Raw genomic sequence first — 17,194 nt, forward strand, 5'->3', positions numbered from 1 at the left:
TTTTGTGAATGTCGTGAACATTTTTTAAACGTTTTGATTTCACACTTGGCATATAGGAAAAGAATATCAGCTTTCTTCCTGCTGTTGTCAATAACTAACTTATTTCTACAATTATCATTTACAATACAATACACGTGTATTAAACCCCGAGGGGCAATTCGTTCAGGACTGACAGGGTTCTTCAGTAAGACAAACACACAGACAGTATAAAATATGAACACTTAAGGCATCAATTAAAAATGTATGGTGCAATTTTAAGTAAGTTAATTAAGCCCTGGAAGTTTACTATCTCTAGAAATGTGATAGCGTAGACGGTGCCATGTTAGCAAATAGACTAACATAATTAGTATCGAATGTTGATTCTGGAGTATAATAAAAAATGAATTCACATTATGAGATTCCCTTTCTCTTTATTGACATCAAACAAGTATTTATGGAAACGTGGACTTGGGCGACAGTGCTGCCAGGAGCGGTTCGAGATCTGCCTACTGCGTTCGTGCGTCCTGCTCTGACATCATGAGACACTGATATGGCAATACTACTGTTAGAAACATTCTAGTCTGTTTCAGACAGACAGCCTAAGCAACATCATGTCGTTGAGCTGGTCAGCAAAAGACCACAAGAGTTCTACAAATTCCCCCTCCAACCCAACCCAAGGGCTGAAGCGGCCAAGGAATGACACAGGGAACAAAGTGACTGTGGTGCTCGGTGCGCAATGGGGAGATGAAGGCAAAGGAAAAGTCGTCGATTTACTGGCGACTCAGTCTGACCTTGTTTGCAGATGTCAGGTAATATCGTGTGCATAAAATGCGATATTAATGTAACCTTGACATGCTTGAACTGACAAAAGTTATAACGCATTTTGATTGTGTGAAATTCATGACGTGTCTTTAGAAAAGTAATGTCTCAACATGCCTGAATCGGTGACTGTCAGTGTACTTTACAACCGTATGACAGGTGTGTGGCAGGCATTGGAAAAACCTTGAAATAGCTTACCGTTGTTATTATTTTGTTCAGTGGAGTGATGTTTCAGAACGTTTTTTGGCACGTAAATGTTTCATGTGATGTCCTCAGTAGGCTATAATGGAATTTAGGATAAATCTTGTTTTCTATTTTATCAATACAGGATATTAGTTTAAATGTGATTTTGAATAATTCAAACATGTATTTAGAAAACAGGGTGATATTACCAGTTCTTCAACACCACTTTGAATTGTTGACTTGACTGGAGTTGAAATGAAACGTTTTACCTTGGAATACTATTAAATGGTTACCTACTGTATCACCTACTGTAGCTGGACATTTTCTCTATCTGACCTATAGTAAACTGCTCAAATAGATCAAAGTACCAACAATATGGAAAAACTATAACTATTTCTTACAAATGAAAGTCTAAAATAACACAGTAATGACAGGGAAAGGTAGCATAAGATCACAATTGGATCAATACTCATATTATTACAAAGGTGTATTAACATAAAGAGGGTGTTATAACTAGGTCACCCTACACGCTTAGTAAAAAAGGGTTACAAAGGGGTTCTGCGGCTGTCCCCATAGAAGAACCCTTTTTGGTTCCAGGTAGAACTATTTTGGGTTCCATGTAGAATATTCTGTGGAAAGGGTTCTACCTGGAACCAAAATGGGTTCTTCAACGGGTTCTCCTATATTGGGACAGCCGAAGAACCCTTTTTGGTTCTAGATAGCACCTTTTCTCCTATGAGACTAACCTGAATGAAAATGATGTCAAAAATCAATCAAATGTATTTTATAAAGCAGTTTTTACCTCAGCAGTTGTCACAAAGTGCTTATACATAAAGCCAGCCTAAAACCCCAAAGAGTATGCAATGCAGATGTAGAAGCAGAGTGGCTAGGAAAAACTCCATAGAAAGGCAGGAACCTAAGAAGAAACCTTGAGGAGCCAGGTTTCGAGGGGTGGTGTGAGAGAGAGAGAGAGACTCATAGGCAAAGTTTCTCGTTGGCCAGCAAGGAAAAACTAAACATGCTCAGAAGTAATATTTTGGGACAATGGTAGTGTAAAGGCCATTGCACAGTTGTGTTGTACTCTCCATTGACAGCAAGTCACATCACTGAGCACTCTCCTTCAGCCAGCCCCACCCACTGCTGGTGAAGGGTCACATTCCCAGGGTGACTTGACATGTGAGAAGGCCAGGTCTTAGCCAGGGGGCAAGGAGTGGAGGGCCTGGCAGCCAAGTATGTTAAAATAGTTGGTAGGGGGGTAGCTTGGTGACAGGGGAGGGGGCTTAGACTCTATTATCCACTGATTCAGATAGGATGATGAATTTGTTCTGGATGTATGGCGAGTGGATGTCCTGGCTGTTTTATGTCCAAATTTTGCTATCCCATTACAAGTAACAGCCATTAATCAACTCAATAACTGTCCGTTTGTGATATCATGCCACTAGACTTTGTTGAAAGTGCCTGGATTGCCAAACACAATCTTGTTTTGATCTTCCAGGGTGGTAACAATGCAGGCCACACAGTGGTAGTAGAAGGCACAGAGTATGACTTCCACCTTCTCCCCAGTGGCATTATCAACCCCAAAAGCATATGTGTCATTGGTGAGTGTTTCTATCTTTATTACCATTTCCACTGGGAATGGTGACCCCAATGGGAAACTGTCTATATGTGCTCATTTATCCAGCATATGGTCCATTGTAGGTAATGGCGTAGTCATACACCTACCAGGCTTGTTTGAGGAGGCGGAGAAGAATGAGAAGAAAGGTAAATCAAGTATTTTTAGAAATACAGTCAATACTGTAATTGTCAAGTTCGAGGAAACCATTGCAGTCATTTTTTATTCTCCTTTCTCTGACCAGGTCTCAAAGGTTGGGAGAAGAGACTAATTGTCTCTGACAGAGCTCACCTCGGTATGTTTGTATTTTTCTGGTTTCACAAATGAAGCAAAGATTATATGTGCTATTTTAGTAGTGTGTGTTTATCTGCATAATGTATATCTTTGTATTGTGCTTAGAGAAAGGATGACATTTATTTTGCTTTGATTTTTCGACAGTGTTTGATTTCCACCAGGTTGTGGATGGAATTCAGGAGACCCAGCGACAAGCGACAGAGGGAAAGATGTAAGGGTAGGGAAGGCAATGGTTGCTTACATAGGGGACGGGAATACAATGGGTCACTGTCAATAGAGACTTCAGTCAAGTGGAAGGTAATCTAGCGGTTAGAGTGTTGGGCCAGTAACCGAAAGGTCGCTAGTTGAATCTCAAGCCGTCAAGGTGAACAATCTGTCGATGTGCCCTTGAGCATTGATAATGGCTGACTCTGGCCTTGACCCCACTTTCAGGGGGAGATGGGATATGCATAAACACATTTCCAATTCACTTGTGCATATTAATACACACTTGTACATGTGTGAAATAGGACAAATAAGCACCCACCAAATTATTATTATAATCACTTCCACAGCTGATGAAAAATTGCAGATTCTATTTTGTAATCCCCTCAGCTAAAACAGGTGTTTTTCCTCATGACAGTATTGGAACGACCAAGAAAGGCATTGGACCCACCTATACCAGCAAAGCATCTCGCATTGGACTGCGTGTCTGTGACCTTCTGGGAGACTTTAAAGAGTTCTCTACCAAGTATGCTTACTGACAGACAGGACACAATATAAACATCTAAACCTCACATACAACAAACATTTTGAGAGTCCAACATTGTGTCTCTCTTGAGACTTTGCTCTTGAACTAAATTGACCCACTGAGGTGAGCAGTAATAGACATTGAGATGATTTGGGGATTTCTTTCAGATTCAAGAACCTTGTCGCACAGTACCAGTCCATGTACTCATCCCTGACAGTTGATACTGACACTCAGCTGAAAAAACTGAAGGTATGTGGTAAATCCCCTCTGAATGAATAGTCATGGGCTACAGATATATTAGATCTATGAGACTGTTGTTTGTCTTGTATTGTGCAGGAGTATGGAGAGAGGTTACGGCCGATGGTGCGGGATGGAGTCTACTACATGTATGAGGCTCTTCATGGACCCCCAAAGAAAATTCTGGTGGAAGGGGCCAATGCTGCCCTCCTCGACATTGACTTTGGTAAGACATGTCATAGTCCCATTGAGGATCATGCCAATGATGAGATGGACAGGGAAGTTTGATGGTTAAATGGACAACTCATCTCTATGTAAGTTTAAGTCCCACTTTCTCTCTTCCCTTTAGGCACATATCCTTTTGTGACCTCATCAAACTGCACTGTTGGTGGGGCATGCACTGGTCTTGGCATCCCTCCCCTGAATATTGGTGAAGTGTATGGTGTATCAAAGGCCTACACCACCAGGGTAGGAATTGGTGCCTTCCCCACAGAACAGCTCAATGTAAGATCTCTTTCATCTACCTGGACATTTCTGACTCTTGCCTTACAGTAGCATCTCCTTACTGAGAGTAACGGTTAAAGGGGAACAGCCAGAGCAAGACTTGAACCAGTGACCTTGAGTGAGAGTGTCCACTATCACCTGTGCCATAAAGGTGAAGGCCTCTTAGCAGAGGTTATACTGCATTTTGCAGTTTGATATTTACCGTGACTAAGTCACTCTCTTGCAGTTTCTTTAGACATGTTGTTTTCTTTTGAGGTACAAGTAGAGTTGGATATGTATAGTAAGCCTAGTGTTTAAGGTCACATGACCCTCACAAGCCTGGTCTCAAAATGCGCTGCCTCTGTGGCCAGCTCTCAGATTGTGTGAGAGGTCTGTTAAAACACTATTTAGCTCTAATGCTGATCACATGTTCAAGGCCTAAATTTAGGCCAGAGTCAGGGTTCAAGATAGATTTACTGTCTGGTCTGGGGTTATGTTACCTAACATGAGAACTGCCCATGGAACTGCTGTTCAACATGTTTCAGCTTGATCCCTCACTCCAACTGTAAATCTATTGGTTTATTAAGCATTTTATAACATTTTAATAATAAAACCATTAGGATTAGTACCCAAAAATGACTATTGATTAACCAAGTGATCTCGACACAGTGGAGCGGGTCGAGAATTTCAAGTTCCTTAGTGTCCACATCACCAACTAATTATCATGGTCCAAACACACCAAGACAGTCGTGAAGAGGGCATGACAAAACCTTTTCCCCCTCGGGAGACTGAAAAGATTTGTCATGGGTTCTCAGATCCTCAAAAGGTTCTTCAGCTGCACCATCGAGAGTGTCCTGACCGATTGCATCACCGCATGGTATGGCAATTGCTTGGCATCTGACTGCAAGACGCTACAGAGGGTAGTGCGTACAGCCCAGTACATAACTGGGGCCAAGCTTCCTGCCATCCATGACCTATATGTTAGGTAGTGTCAGAGGAAAGCCCGTAAATATTTTCTTAACTCTTCTTGGAACTGCACTGTTGGTTAAGGGCTTGTAAGTAAGCATTTCACAGTACGCTCTACACTTGTTGTATTAGGCACATGTGACAAATAAAGTTTGATTTGATTCTAGATAACTGAGTCTGTTTTGTGCAGGCAACAGGTGAGCTGCTGCAGACGAGAGGTCATGAGGTGGGTGTGACAACGGGCAGGAAACGTCGCTGTGGCTGGCTGGACCTGGTCATCCTGAGATACGCCCACATGATCAATGGCTTCACTGCGTGAGTGGATAGGACTAAAATATCACCTGCTATGAAGTCTTTATCTGACTGGTTCAATGTACTGTCGCTGCCTGTGAATGCTAGTCTGAATGTAATTCATGTAGTAGATTTCCTCTCTTTTCTCAAATGTGTTAAACAAATAACATTGTTTCCTAACAGCATTGCTTTGACAAAACTTGACATCCTTGATGTGCTGGATGAGATCAAAGTAGGAGTGGCCTACAAAATCAATGGCAAAAGAATTCCCAATTTCCCAGGTATGCTCTCTACATTCAACTGTATTGATTGATTAAGAAGTAGGCCTACTTGTACCAGACTAGGCCAACACTGTAAAAGAGACATTCATTAAGAATTATCTCGACAAACATTTGATTTCTCTTCGGATTATTAATTATCGTCTACCTTCATTCACATAGCTAACATGGAGCTGTTGCACAAAGTGGAGGTAGAGTATGAGACCTTCCCAGGCTGGAAGAGTGATACGTCTGCAGCTAGGAAGTGGAATGATCTCCCCCAGAAGGCTCAGAACTACATCCGCTTTGTGGAGAACCACATTGGAGTACCCAGTAAGTTACATGCAGGAGACAGGGAGTTCCTGCTGACAGCAGGCTAGTCTTCAGTAGGGCACAAACTGAAAACAAAAATAAGCCTTCTTATTGAACAATAGGCATATAGGCCATAGTAGTATCTCCTCCATTTCACCACATTTATGTTCTTCAGTGGAATGCCTACTGAAGGTGACCCAGTTTTACCAGCTACAACCATACCACAGTCCAGCATACTGACCACTGAATGGGAACCTGAAGAGCCTTGGTACAGGGACATGGCTTCAATGTGCCAGTGGGGGGCAGTATTGGCTATATTATAACATGTACCCAATTCTGAAAGAATGATACTAGTCTAGTGTAAAGGTTTTTGGGATTTGTGAGTGTTTTTTGACATGTCCTTTGTAATTTCTCTCTACAGTTAAGTGGGTCGGCGTCGGAAAGTCCAGAGAGTGCATGATCCAGATGTTCTAGAGACTTTTCATTTTCTCTCCCCAAGATGGATGCACATGGATGGACGACATGTGGCTTGATGTGACATATGTTTACAACCTTCAAACTATCTAATATTCTGCAGAACCTGTTGCCAACAGATATGTGTAGCCTTGAAACAATGTTGAGTGGAAACGTTGGTAACTTTACATCTATCTGTGTTGCATCAGTAAATTGCCTTGTCATGATGTCTGCCAGAAAGTCCTACAGTATGACTGAGCCATGTGTAAATCTTACCTTGTGCCACACAACAACCCTGAAAGAAAAAAACACACCCAATAACTTTTCCTCCTGAGTAATGTTAACTGCCTTGTGTTTTTGGTCTTCTTTAGGGATGGATCAACATCTACATAATGTGTACCTGGAGAAAATGGGGGAGGGTAATGCTTTTTCAATTTCAGTCAAGGGGAGGGCTTTGTATTTTTTTTTTTTATCTAGTCCAGGGGAGGATCATGTAATTTGTAATTGATGAAATGTCTATATTTCTCAGTGTTTTAGAATGAGTTGCTTGTTAGGCTATATATATCGATGTGTGCCCGATGCCGCCCCTCAACCCTGACATTACACACTGCAATGGGTTTTTCCACCCTGAGCCCCGGCCTGCTCTGCTCTTGCTGATCAAAAACGTCTTTGTGTGCTGCCTAACCAATGGCTGTTCAGTGTAGGACTATGGTGGCAGTTTAAAAGGAGAGTCAAAGGTCTCTTGCAAACATAATATATATATTTTTTATATTAGGCCTAGTCCAAACAATGCACTATCTTGCGTGCAGACTAGCCTATAACCTATGTTCTGTTCAGCTTGAGAAGGAGAGCTTGAAGATGAGGAGGAGGACCGGAGGTCAACTTTGATAGCTTGCTACTACTATATATGGGGATATCATTGGTAGTTGTTTAGTTTCTTTGACTTTCAGAACCTGAGCTGCAACCTTCTATAGTCAAGGAGACAAAAAAAATGACTTTGCTTGGGAAGAAATGTAATTCTGTCACTATCAATTAAGCTATTCACTTTCTGTACAATAGAAGATATTTAATCCCAGACAGTTTTTAGGGAAGAGTAGGCAGCAGTAAATATGACATGTTTCTGTGTCTGTAGGCTTACTCTCTCTTGGGTGGAAAGTTAGGCCTAACTTTTGAAAGTACAATGCTCTGATTGCTGCCGACCTGGTCTCGGAGCATTTCGTATTATTCTGTACGTAAATCTGAGACACTCCATTTTGTATGATATGTTACGTTTCGTATGGTATGTATTAATTTGCTAGGCTTGCGGTTAGGTTTACGGTCTGGGTTAACTTTAGGAGTTAGGTCAAATGGTTAGGGTTAGGGGAAAGGTTAGTTAAAGGGTCAAGGGACAGGTTGGTTAACATGCTGAGTAGTTGCAAAGTTGCTAATTAGGTAAAATTGTCCGTGTTGAGATTCAAACTCACAACCTTTGGATTGCTAGACGTTCGGGTTATAAGCCTACCCAACCACCCTAATTTCATTTTTGCCGTAACTAACCATCTGTTTTATGTAACCATACCGAACATAAAATATCATACTAATTTGTGTGTCTCGGGTTTACGTTTACTATGTTATGTTTAGTCTACAAGACCAGGCTTCAACTTGATGTCTCAGATTTTATTATTTGCAAACAGGGACAGTTTCGTTGTAAACATTATAAAATGATCACATAGGCTTAGCTCTCTGTCCATTCTTAGCCTGTCATTTTGGTAATTTGTGTGTATTAAAAAAAGATTCTGCTAATGTGTAAAATGATGTAAAATTGCATGACATTTTTTATAAAAGGCCATTTTTATTCTCTGACTTGCAAGTAAGATGACAGATTCATGCAATGTGTTCACTATGAAGGGGATCTTTCCACCCCTTTTCTTGTCTAAACGGTGGTCTGCGAACCCACAACCTTCTGGCCCGCAGCCCTTTACGCTTTCAAATTTCCTGCGTTGCCATGTAAGACTTACAGGAGGAAGAACATTTTCTAATAATGGATATCTAAGGTGCTGGTCTGTCCAAGTGTGAGGGTAAATGGTAGACAAGTTTTCAGCCATCCACTTTATGTTTGAATTATTATTTGGGGTTTAGGGGAGGGTCACTTTTTTTCAAGTGTTCAGGTAGAGTTAAGGGAGGGCCATCGATTGTCATTTCAGAGCGGTTTGATTTATTTCCATGTAACCCTTATTAAAAATAAAGTTCACTCCCTTACACATTTATTACACCCGCAGACACCATATATTTTGGATCACCAAGTTGTCTGTTTGCATAATAAACAAGTTCAGGAGTGAAAGAGTGCGATAAATAATTGGAATCCTTGTTAAAGATGCAGTCCGGGATCTTAAGCACTGACAAATTTGGAACATATTGTATGATCTTAAGAATTGCACACAAAAAAGGATGCAACATATCATGAGAAATGGACGACATATGCTGTGTTCTTAACCAAGTAGGAAGTGGGAATTTACCGCTATACAGTAGAGTAAAGACTAAATCAAATAAAATTTTATTGGTTGGGTACACATACACTACATGACCAAAGATATGTGGACTCCTGCTCTTCGAACATCTCATTCCAAAATCATGAGCTTTAATTCTGGGAAGGCTTTCCACTAGATTTTGGAACATTGCTGCGGGATTTGCTTCCATTCAGCCACAAAAGTATTAGTGAGGTCGGCACTGATGTTGGGCGATTAGGCCTAGCTCGCAGTTGGAGTTACAATTCATCCCAAAGGTGTTCGACGGAGTTGAGGTCAGGGCTCTGTGCAGGCCAGTCAAATTCTTCCACAACAATATCGACAAACCATTTCTGTATGGACCTTGCTTTGTGCACGGAGCATTATCATGCTGAAACAGGAAAGGGCCTTCCCAAAACTGTTGCCACAAAGTTGGAAGCACAGAATCATCTAGCATGTCATTGTATGCTGTAGAGTTACGTTTTCCCTTCACTGGAACTAAGGGGCCTAGACCGAACCATGAAATACAGCCTCAGACCATTATTTCTCCTCCACCAAACTTTACAGTTGGCACTATGCATTCAGGCAAATAGCGTTCTCCTGGCATCCGTCAAACCCAGATTCTGCAAGCTGGTAAAGCATGATTCATCACTCCAGAGAAGCGTTTCCACTGCTCCAGAGTCCAATGGCGGCAAGCTTTACACAAGTCCAGCCGACGCTTGCCATTGCGCATGGTGACCTTAGGGTTGTGTCCGGCTGCTCGTGCATGGAGCTCCCGACGAAGTTGCTTCCAGAGGCAGTTTGGAACTCGGTAGGGAGTGTTGCAACCGAGGACAGATGATCTTTATGCACTGTGTTTCTGCACTCAGTCCCATTCTGAGAGCTTATGCGGCCTACCACTTCGCGGCTGAGCCGTTGTTGCTCCTAGATGTTTCCACTTCACAATGACAGCACTTAAAGTTGACCAGGGAAGCTCTAGCAGGGCAGAAATTGGATGAACTGACTTGTTGGAAAGTTGGCATCAAATGATGGTTCCACATTGAAAGTCACTGAGCTCTTCAGTAAGGCCATTCTACTGCCAATATTTGTCTATGGAGATTACACGGCTGTATGCTCAATTTATGCACCTGTCAGCAATGGGTGTGTCTGACATAGCCAAATCCACTAATTTGAAGGAGTGTCCACATACTTTTTTATATATAGTGTATTTGCAGATGTTATCGCAGGTACAGCAAAATGCCTGTTTTTAGCTCCAACAATGCAGTAATACAGTAATTGGTGGATAAAACCCATTCTGACAGTGCAGCAATGTCGAACAAGTAATATCTAACAATTTCACAACAAATACCCAATACACACAAATCTAAGTAAAGGAATGGAATTAAGAATATATAAATATATGGACGAGCAATGTCAAAGCGTCATAGTAGATAGTAGATAGTATAGAATACAGCATATACATATGAGATGAGTAATGCAAGATATGTAAACATTATTAAAGTGACATTATTAAGGTGACTAGTAGCCAATGATTTCAAGTGTGTGTATGTAGGCAGTAGCCTCTCTGTGCTAGTGATGACTAATTCAACCGTCTGATGGCCTTGAGATAGAAGCTGTTTTTCTGTCTTTAGGTCCCAGCTTTGATGCACCTGTACTGACCTCGCCTTCTGGATGATGGCGGGTTGAGCAGGCAGTGGCTCGGGTGGTTGTTGTCCTTTATGATATTTTTGGCCTTCCTGTGACATCGGGTGCCGTAGGTGTCCTGGAGGGCAGGTAGTTTGCCCTCGGTGATGCGTTGTGCAGACCACACCACCCTCTGGAGAGCCATGTGGTTGTGGGCAGTGCAGTTTCTGTCCCAGACGGTGATGCAGCCTGACAGGATGCTCTCAAGTGTGCATCTGTAAAAGTTTGTGAGTGTTTTAGGTGGCAAGCCAAATTTCACAATCATCTCTTTTGTTTTGTTGACGTTGAGTGAGAGGACACCACACTTTCCTGACACTACACTCCCAGTGGCCTCACCTCCTCCCTGCAGGCTGTCTAGTCGTTGTTGGTAATCAAGCCTACTACTGTTGTGTCGTCTGCAAACTTGCTGATTGAGTTTGAGGTGTGCAGGGCCACACAATCATGAGTGAACAGGGAGTACAGGTGGGGCTGAACACGCACCCTTGTGGGGCCCCAGTGTTGAGGATTAGGGAAGTGGAGGTGTTGTTTTCTAACTTTACCACCTGGGGGCGGCCCGTCAGGAAGTCCAGGACCCAATTGCACAGGGCGGGATCCAGATCCTTGATATATGTCCTATTATTGCGTCTGTGAGCGTACTGAGACCATGTACATTTTGAGGTAGTCCATTTTCTTATTTTACTACTTCTATGAGTTTGTAAACAAACTGAAAGGGTGCATACTGCCAGAGTGTGTTGTTTGAAGAGGTGTGAAGCCAAATGGTGATTTACTGCCACCTACAGTTATGGAATGTTTGCTCATGAGTATAATTCATTGGCTGAACCCTTCTTGATAACCCAGATTGAATGATTTGATCCTTCTTTCAACAATAGGATGTCCCACCCAGTTGACTTTTTTTAAATGGTGAAAACCTTAATGGCAACATCCATACCAAAACGGGTTTTATCCAACTACAGTCCTCTAACTCTATGGTGGTAAATACCCACGTCTCTTGGTTATGAACACGGCATTAGTACACCATTGTGCACAATTTCCGGGGATTCACTTTGGCTTGTGAGCAGTACTTTCAAAACTATTGGTTGAAATTATCCAAAACCTCTGGGACATCTTTTAACTAGACAACCAGTTCTTATATCCTTTAGCCATACCCTTATCCTACTTCTCCTCTGTTCCTCTGGTGATGTAGAGGTTAACCCAGGCCCTGTAGCCCCCAGTTCCACTCCTATTCCAAAGGCGCTATCATTTGTTGACTTCTGTAACCGTAAAAGCCTTGGTTTCATGCATGTTAACATCAGAAGCCTCCTCCCTAAGTTTGTTTTGTTCACTGCTTTAGCACACACCGCCAACCCTGATGTCCTAGCCGTGTTTGTATCCTGGCATAATTTTCATCCCCAACTACAACATTTTCCGCCAAGATAGAACTGCCAAAGGGGGTGGAGTTGCAATCTACTGCAGCGATAGCCTACAAAGTTCTGTCACGCTATCCAGGTCTGTGCCCAAACCCCCCATTTATCTTCAGAGTTTGTACTGTTAGGTGACCTAAACTGGGATATGCTTAACACCCTGGCTGTCCTACAATCAAAGCTAGATGCCCTCAATCTCACACAAATTATCATGGAACCTACCAGGTACAACCCTATATCCGTAAACATGAGCACCCTCATAGATATCATCCTGACCAACCTGCCCTCTAAGTACACCTCTGCTGTCTTCAACCAGGATCTCAGCAATCACTGCCTCATTGCCTGCGTCCGTAATGGGTCCGCGGTCAAATGACCACCCCCATCACTGTCAAACGCTTCCTAAAACACTTCAGCAAGCAGGCCTTTCTAATCGACCTGGCCCGGGTATCCTGGAAGGATATTGACCTCTTTTCGTCAGTAGAGGATGCCTGGTTATTCTTTAAAAGTGCTTTACTCACCATCTAAAATAAGCATGCCCCATTAAATTGTTTTTGAACTAACAACAGATATAGCCCTTGGTACACTCCAGACCTGGCTGCCCTTGACCAGCAAAAAAATATCTGTTGGCGTAATGCATTAGCATCGTATAGCCCCACAATATGCAACTTTTCACAACTTTTCAGGGAAGTTAGGAACCAATATATACAGGCAGTTAGGAAAGCAAAGGCTAGCTTTTTCAAACAGAAATTTGCATCCTATAGTACAAACTTCAAAAAGGTCTGGGACACTAAAGTCCATGGAGAATAAGAGCACCTCCTCCCAAATGCCCACTCCACTGAGGCTAGGAAACACTGTCACCACCGATAAATCTTTCGAATCGCACCGTACATTCGTTATGCAATCTGGTTTCCGAGCTGATCATGGGTGCACCTCAGCCACGCTCAAGGTCCTAAACGATATCATAACCACCATCGATAAAAGACAATACTGTGCAGCCGTATTCATCGACCTGGCCAAGGCTTTCGACTCTGTCAATCACCGCATTCTTATCGTTAGACTCATCAGCCTTGGTTTCTCAAATGACTGCCTCGCCTGGTTCACCAACTACTTCTCAGATAGAGATCAGTGTGTCAAATTGGAGGGCCTGTTGTCTGGACCTCTGGCAGTCTCTGTGGGGGTGCCATAGGGTTCAATTCTCGGGCAGACTCTTTTCTCTGTATACATCAATGATGTCAGACGACACCATTCTGTATGCTTCTGGCCCTTCTTTGGACACTGTGTTAACAAACCTCCAGACGAGTTTCAATGCTATATAACACTTCCATTGCCTCCAACTGCTCTTAAATGCAAGTAAAACTAAATGCATGCTCTTCAACTGATCGCTGCCCGCACCCGCCCGCCCGTCTAGCATCACTACTCTGGACGGTTCTGACTTAGAATATGTGAACAACTACAAATACCTAGGTGTCTGGTTAGACTGTAAACTCTCCTTCCAGACTCACATTAAGCATCTCCAATCAAAAATTAAATCTAGAATCGGCTTCCAATTTCACAACAAAGCATCCTTCACTCATGCTGCCAAACATACCCTCGTAAAGATGACTATCCTACCGATCCTTGACTTTGGCGATGTCATTTACAAAATAGCCTTAAACACTCTACTCAACAAATTGGATGCAGTCTATCACAGTGCCATCCGTTTTGTCACAAAAGCCCCATATACTACCCACCACTGTGACCTGTATGCTCTCGTTGGCTGGCCCTCGCTTCATATTCATCGCCAAACCCACTGGCTCCAGGTCATCTATAAGTCTTTGCTAGGTAAAGCCGCCCCTTATCTCAGCTCACTGGTCACCATAGCAGCACCCACCTGTAGCAAGCGCTCCAGCGGGTATATTTCACTAGTCACCCCCAATGCCAACTCCTCCTTTGGCTTCCTTTCCTTCCAGTTCTCAGCTGCCAAAGACTGGAACTACTTGCAAAAATCACTGAGGCTGGAGACTCATATCTCCCTCACTAACTTTAAGCATCAGCTGTCAGAGCAGCTTACTGATCATTGCACCTGTACATAGTCCATCTGTAAATAGCCCACCCAACTTCCTCATCCCGTTACTGTTATTAATTTTTTGCTCCTTTGCACCCCAGTATCTCTACTTGCACATTCATCTCCTGCACATCTATCACGCCAGTGTTTAATTGCTCAATTGAAATTATTTCACCACTATGGCCTATTCATTGCCTTACCTCCCTAATCTTACTACATTTGCACACACTGTATATAGACTTTTCTATTGTGTTATTGACTGTACATTTGTTTATCCCATGTGTAACTCTGTGTTGTTTGTGTCGCATTACTTTGCTCTTGGCCAGGTCACAGTTGTAAATAAGAACTTGTTCTCAACTGGCCTACCTGGTTAAATAAAGGTGAAATTAAAACAAATGTAAAAAATGCAAGTAATTGTATTGTAGGCTAATATGGGATATGATTTGTTTTTACAACAATTTCATAAACACCTGACAAAGCATAAGTTGATGAGAAGCTACCTGTCAGAATCTCCCTAGGAGAGGTGGGTGTGAAGTCAGGCGCAGGAGAGCAAGAATTCCAAGAAGGGCATTTTATTACTGGCCCACCAACACAACAAGTACAGGACCACAAAAGCAGCCACAAGAAAAAAGGAACGCAGTCTAGTAAAAAACGGAAGAACACGCTCCTCTACTAAACTAACGTGCGGGAAAAACAGTCCCGTGAAAATAAACCTGCTTAACAGTAACATACCGCAAGCCAACAACATTAACACAAACAATCCCGCACAAAATCTAGCGGGTAAAGCGAGATTAAATACCCCACTGATTAATTTAAACTAGACACAGGTGAACACAAAACAGACAAAACCAAACGAAAAAGAAAAGGGATCGGTGGCAGCTAGTAGGCCGGCGACGACGCCAGCCGAGCGCCGCCCGAACAGGGAGAGGAGTCACCTTCGGTGGAAGTTGTGACACTACCTCACTGGAACCTTTAAAATAAAACTTATATGATAGCTACATACCCTGGTTTTCAATACAAATGTAGTGCATTGATGAATGATATTTTGGATATTATGTAGCTACAAATATATGTATATTTGAAACAATGAGTAGTCTACATTTACATGCACACAAATAATTAGATATTAAACTGATGATGGCAGTAGGTAGATAATGGAAATACTAATGTAAACCGTTCCGTGGACTTCAGGAAACAGCAGATGGAGCAGCCCCCTACCCACATCGACGGGAAAGTAGTGGAGAAGGTGGAAAGTTTTAAGTTCCTCGGCGGACACATCACGGACAAACTGAAATGGTCCACCTACACGGACAGTGTGGTGAAGAAGGTGCAGCAGCGCCTCTTCAACCTCAGGAGGCTGAAGAAATTTGGCTTGTCACCAAAAATATTCACAAACTTTTACAGATGCACAATCGAGAGCATCCTGTCACTCACCGGACCCTTTTGATCACTCGACTAAGCATCCTGTATCACCGCCTGGTACGGCAACTGCTCCACCCACAACCGTAAGGCTCTTCAGATGGTAGTGAGGTCTGCACAACGCATCACCGGGGGCAAACTTCCTGCCCTCCAGGACACCTACACCACCCGATGTCACAGGAAGGCCAAAAAGATCATCAAGGACAACAACCACCCGAGCCACTGCCTGTTCACCCCGCTGTCATCCAGAAGGCGAGGTCAGTACGGGTGCATCAAAGCAGGGACCGACAGACTGAAAAACAGCTTCTATCTCAAGGCCATCAGACAGTGGCTGATGAGTGGCTGACTCATCTCTAGCCACTATAATAATGAAAAATGTATGCAATAAATGTATCCCTAGCCACTTTAAACAATACCAGTTTATATAATGTTTACATACCCTACATGACTCATCTCATATGTATATACTGTACTCTATACCATCTACTGCATCTTGCCTATGCTTTTCGCCCATCGCTCATTCATATATTTTTATGTACATATTCTTATTCATTCCTTTACACTTATGTGTATAAGGTAGTTGTGAAATTGTTAGGTTAGATTACTTGTTAGATATTACTCCATGGTCGGAACTAGAAGCACAAGCATTTCGCTACACTCGCATTAAGATCTGCTAACCATGTGTGTGACAAATAAATTTGATTTGATTTGAACACCTTACTCTGCAAATCTTAACTGGTGAAAGGTCAAAATCTTAGTAAGCATATGCCGATTAAAACACCTGGTTTTCTGAGCAATGTTCTGAATTATTAGGACGTAAAAAGCTTAAATCGGTGTTCCAGCAGTGTATTATTATTATTATAATATATTTTTATTTTAAACATACAATCTACCTGTGAAGCCGCTCAACATTTACATTATGTTCATCTAGCAGACACTCCCATCCAGAGTGACCCACAGAAACAATCATGCTCAAGCGCCCTACCCAAATATCCTAGACATCGACAGATCCCGCACTCAGTCGATTCGGGGACCTGAACCAGCGACCTCTTGTCCACCGGCCCAACGGTCCCAACCGCCATACCACCAACCATCCAATATCCGCACCAACAGTTCCTCCGAGAGCTACCCCCCAACCAACCAAGAGCCCCCGAAAAACATACCCCTCAATTCCCCATCCCCAAACCCTCCCAATCTCCACCCCTCCAACCAAAACAAACACACCCGATGTGCCAACAACCAACAAAAAGAAAAAAATTGAATAAAAGACTTGAATAAAGGAAAACAACAACAGAAAACAACAATGCAAAAACAAAAGACATCAAGGACAGCTGTGGATTTGATCTGCGCGTGTGCTAGCCGAGCGAGCCTCCCTCTTATTATCAGTGGAGTGAGTTCGTGAAAAACGTAAAGTATTGTAACGACCCTGGGTTTATAAGCGCGGAAATCAACTTTGCCGCACGAGCATGCTTTTGCGGTACAGTCGATGGCGCGCCGAAGGTCGAGGGTTCGAGACCTGTTCCCTGCTGTTTCATTACACTGGTGTCAG

General features: G+C 42.7%; 1 protein-coding gene across 1 annotated transcript; it reads left to right on the top strand.

The window, feature by feature from the left end:
* Positions 1–508: 508 nt before the first annotated feature.
* Positions 509–8,846, top strand: LOC109904002 (adenylosuccinate synthetase isozyme 1 C-like). The gene is made up of 13 exons (XM_020501055.2): positions 509–788; positions 2,477–2,579; positions 2,680–2,742; positions 2,838–2,888; positions 3,032–3,098; positions 3,510–3,617; positions 3,785–3,866; positions 3,954–4,080; positions 4,204–4,358; positions 5,494–5,618; positions 5,778–5,875; positions 6,035–6,184; positions 6,585–8,846. Exons 1-13 carry the CDS (start codon positions 591–593, stop codon positions 6,635–6,637), a joined length of 1,380 nt encoding a protein of 459 aa, XP_020356644.1. The 5' UTR covers positions 509–590; the 3' UTR covers positions 6,638–8,846.
* The last annotated feature ends 8,348 nt before the right edge of the window (positions 8,847–17,194 follow it).

This window comes from Oncorhynchus kisutch, linkage group LG14 (assembly GCF_002021735.2).
Source record: "Oncorhynchus kisutch isolate 150728-3 linkage group LG14, Okis_V2, whole genome shotgun sequence".
Lineage (NCBI taxonomy): Eukaryota > Metazoa > Chordata > Actinopteri > Salmoniformes > Salmonidae > Oncorhynchus > Oncorhynchus kisutch.

Excerpts from the sequence above, each read along its gene's own strand:
- LOC109904002 (XM_020501055.2), top strand. The coding sequence starts at position 591 with ATGTCGTTGAGCTGGTCAGCAAAAGACCACAAGAGTTCTACAAATTCC. Across the intron at positions 4,081-4,203 it reads CCTCCTCGACATTGACTTTG|GCACATATCCTTTTGTGACC; the intron begins GTAAGACATGTC and ends TCTTCCCTTTAG. Across the intron at positions 4,359-5,493 it reads TCCCCACAGAACAGCTCAAT|GCAACAGGTGAGCTGCTGCA; the intron begins GTAAGATCTCTT and ends TGTTTTGTGCAG.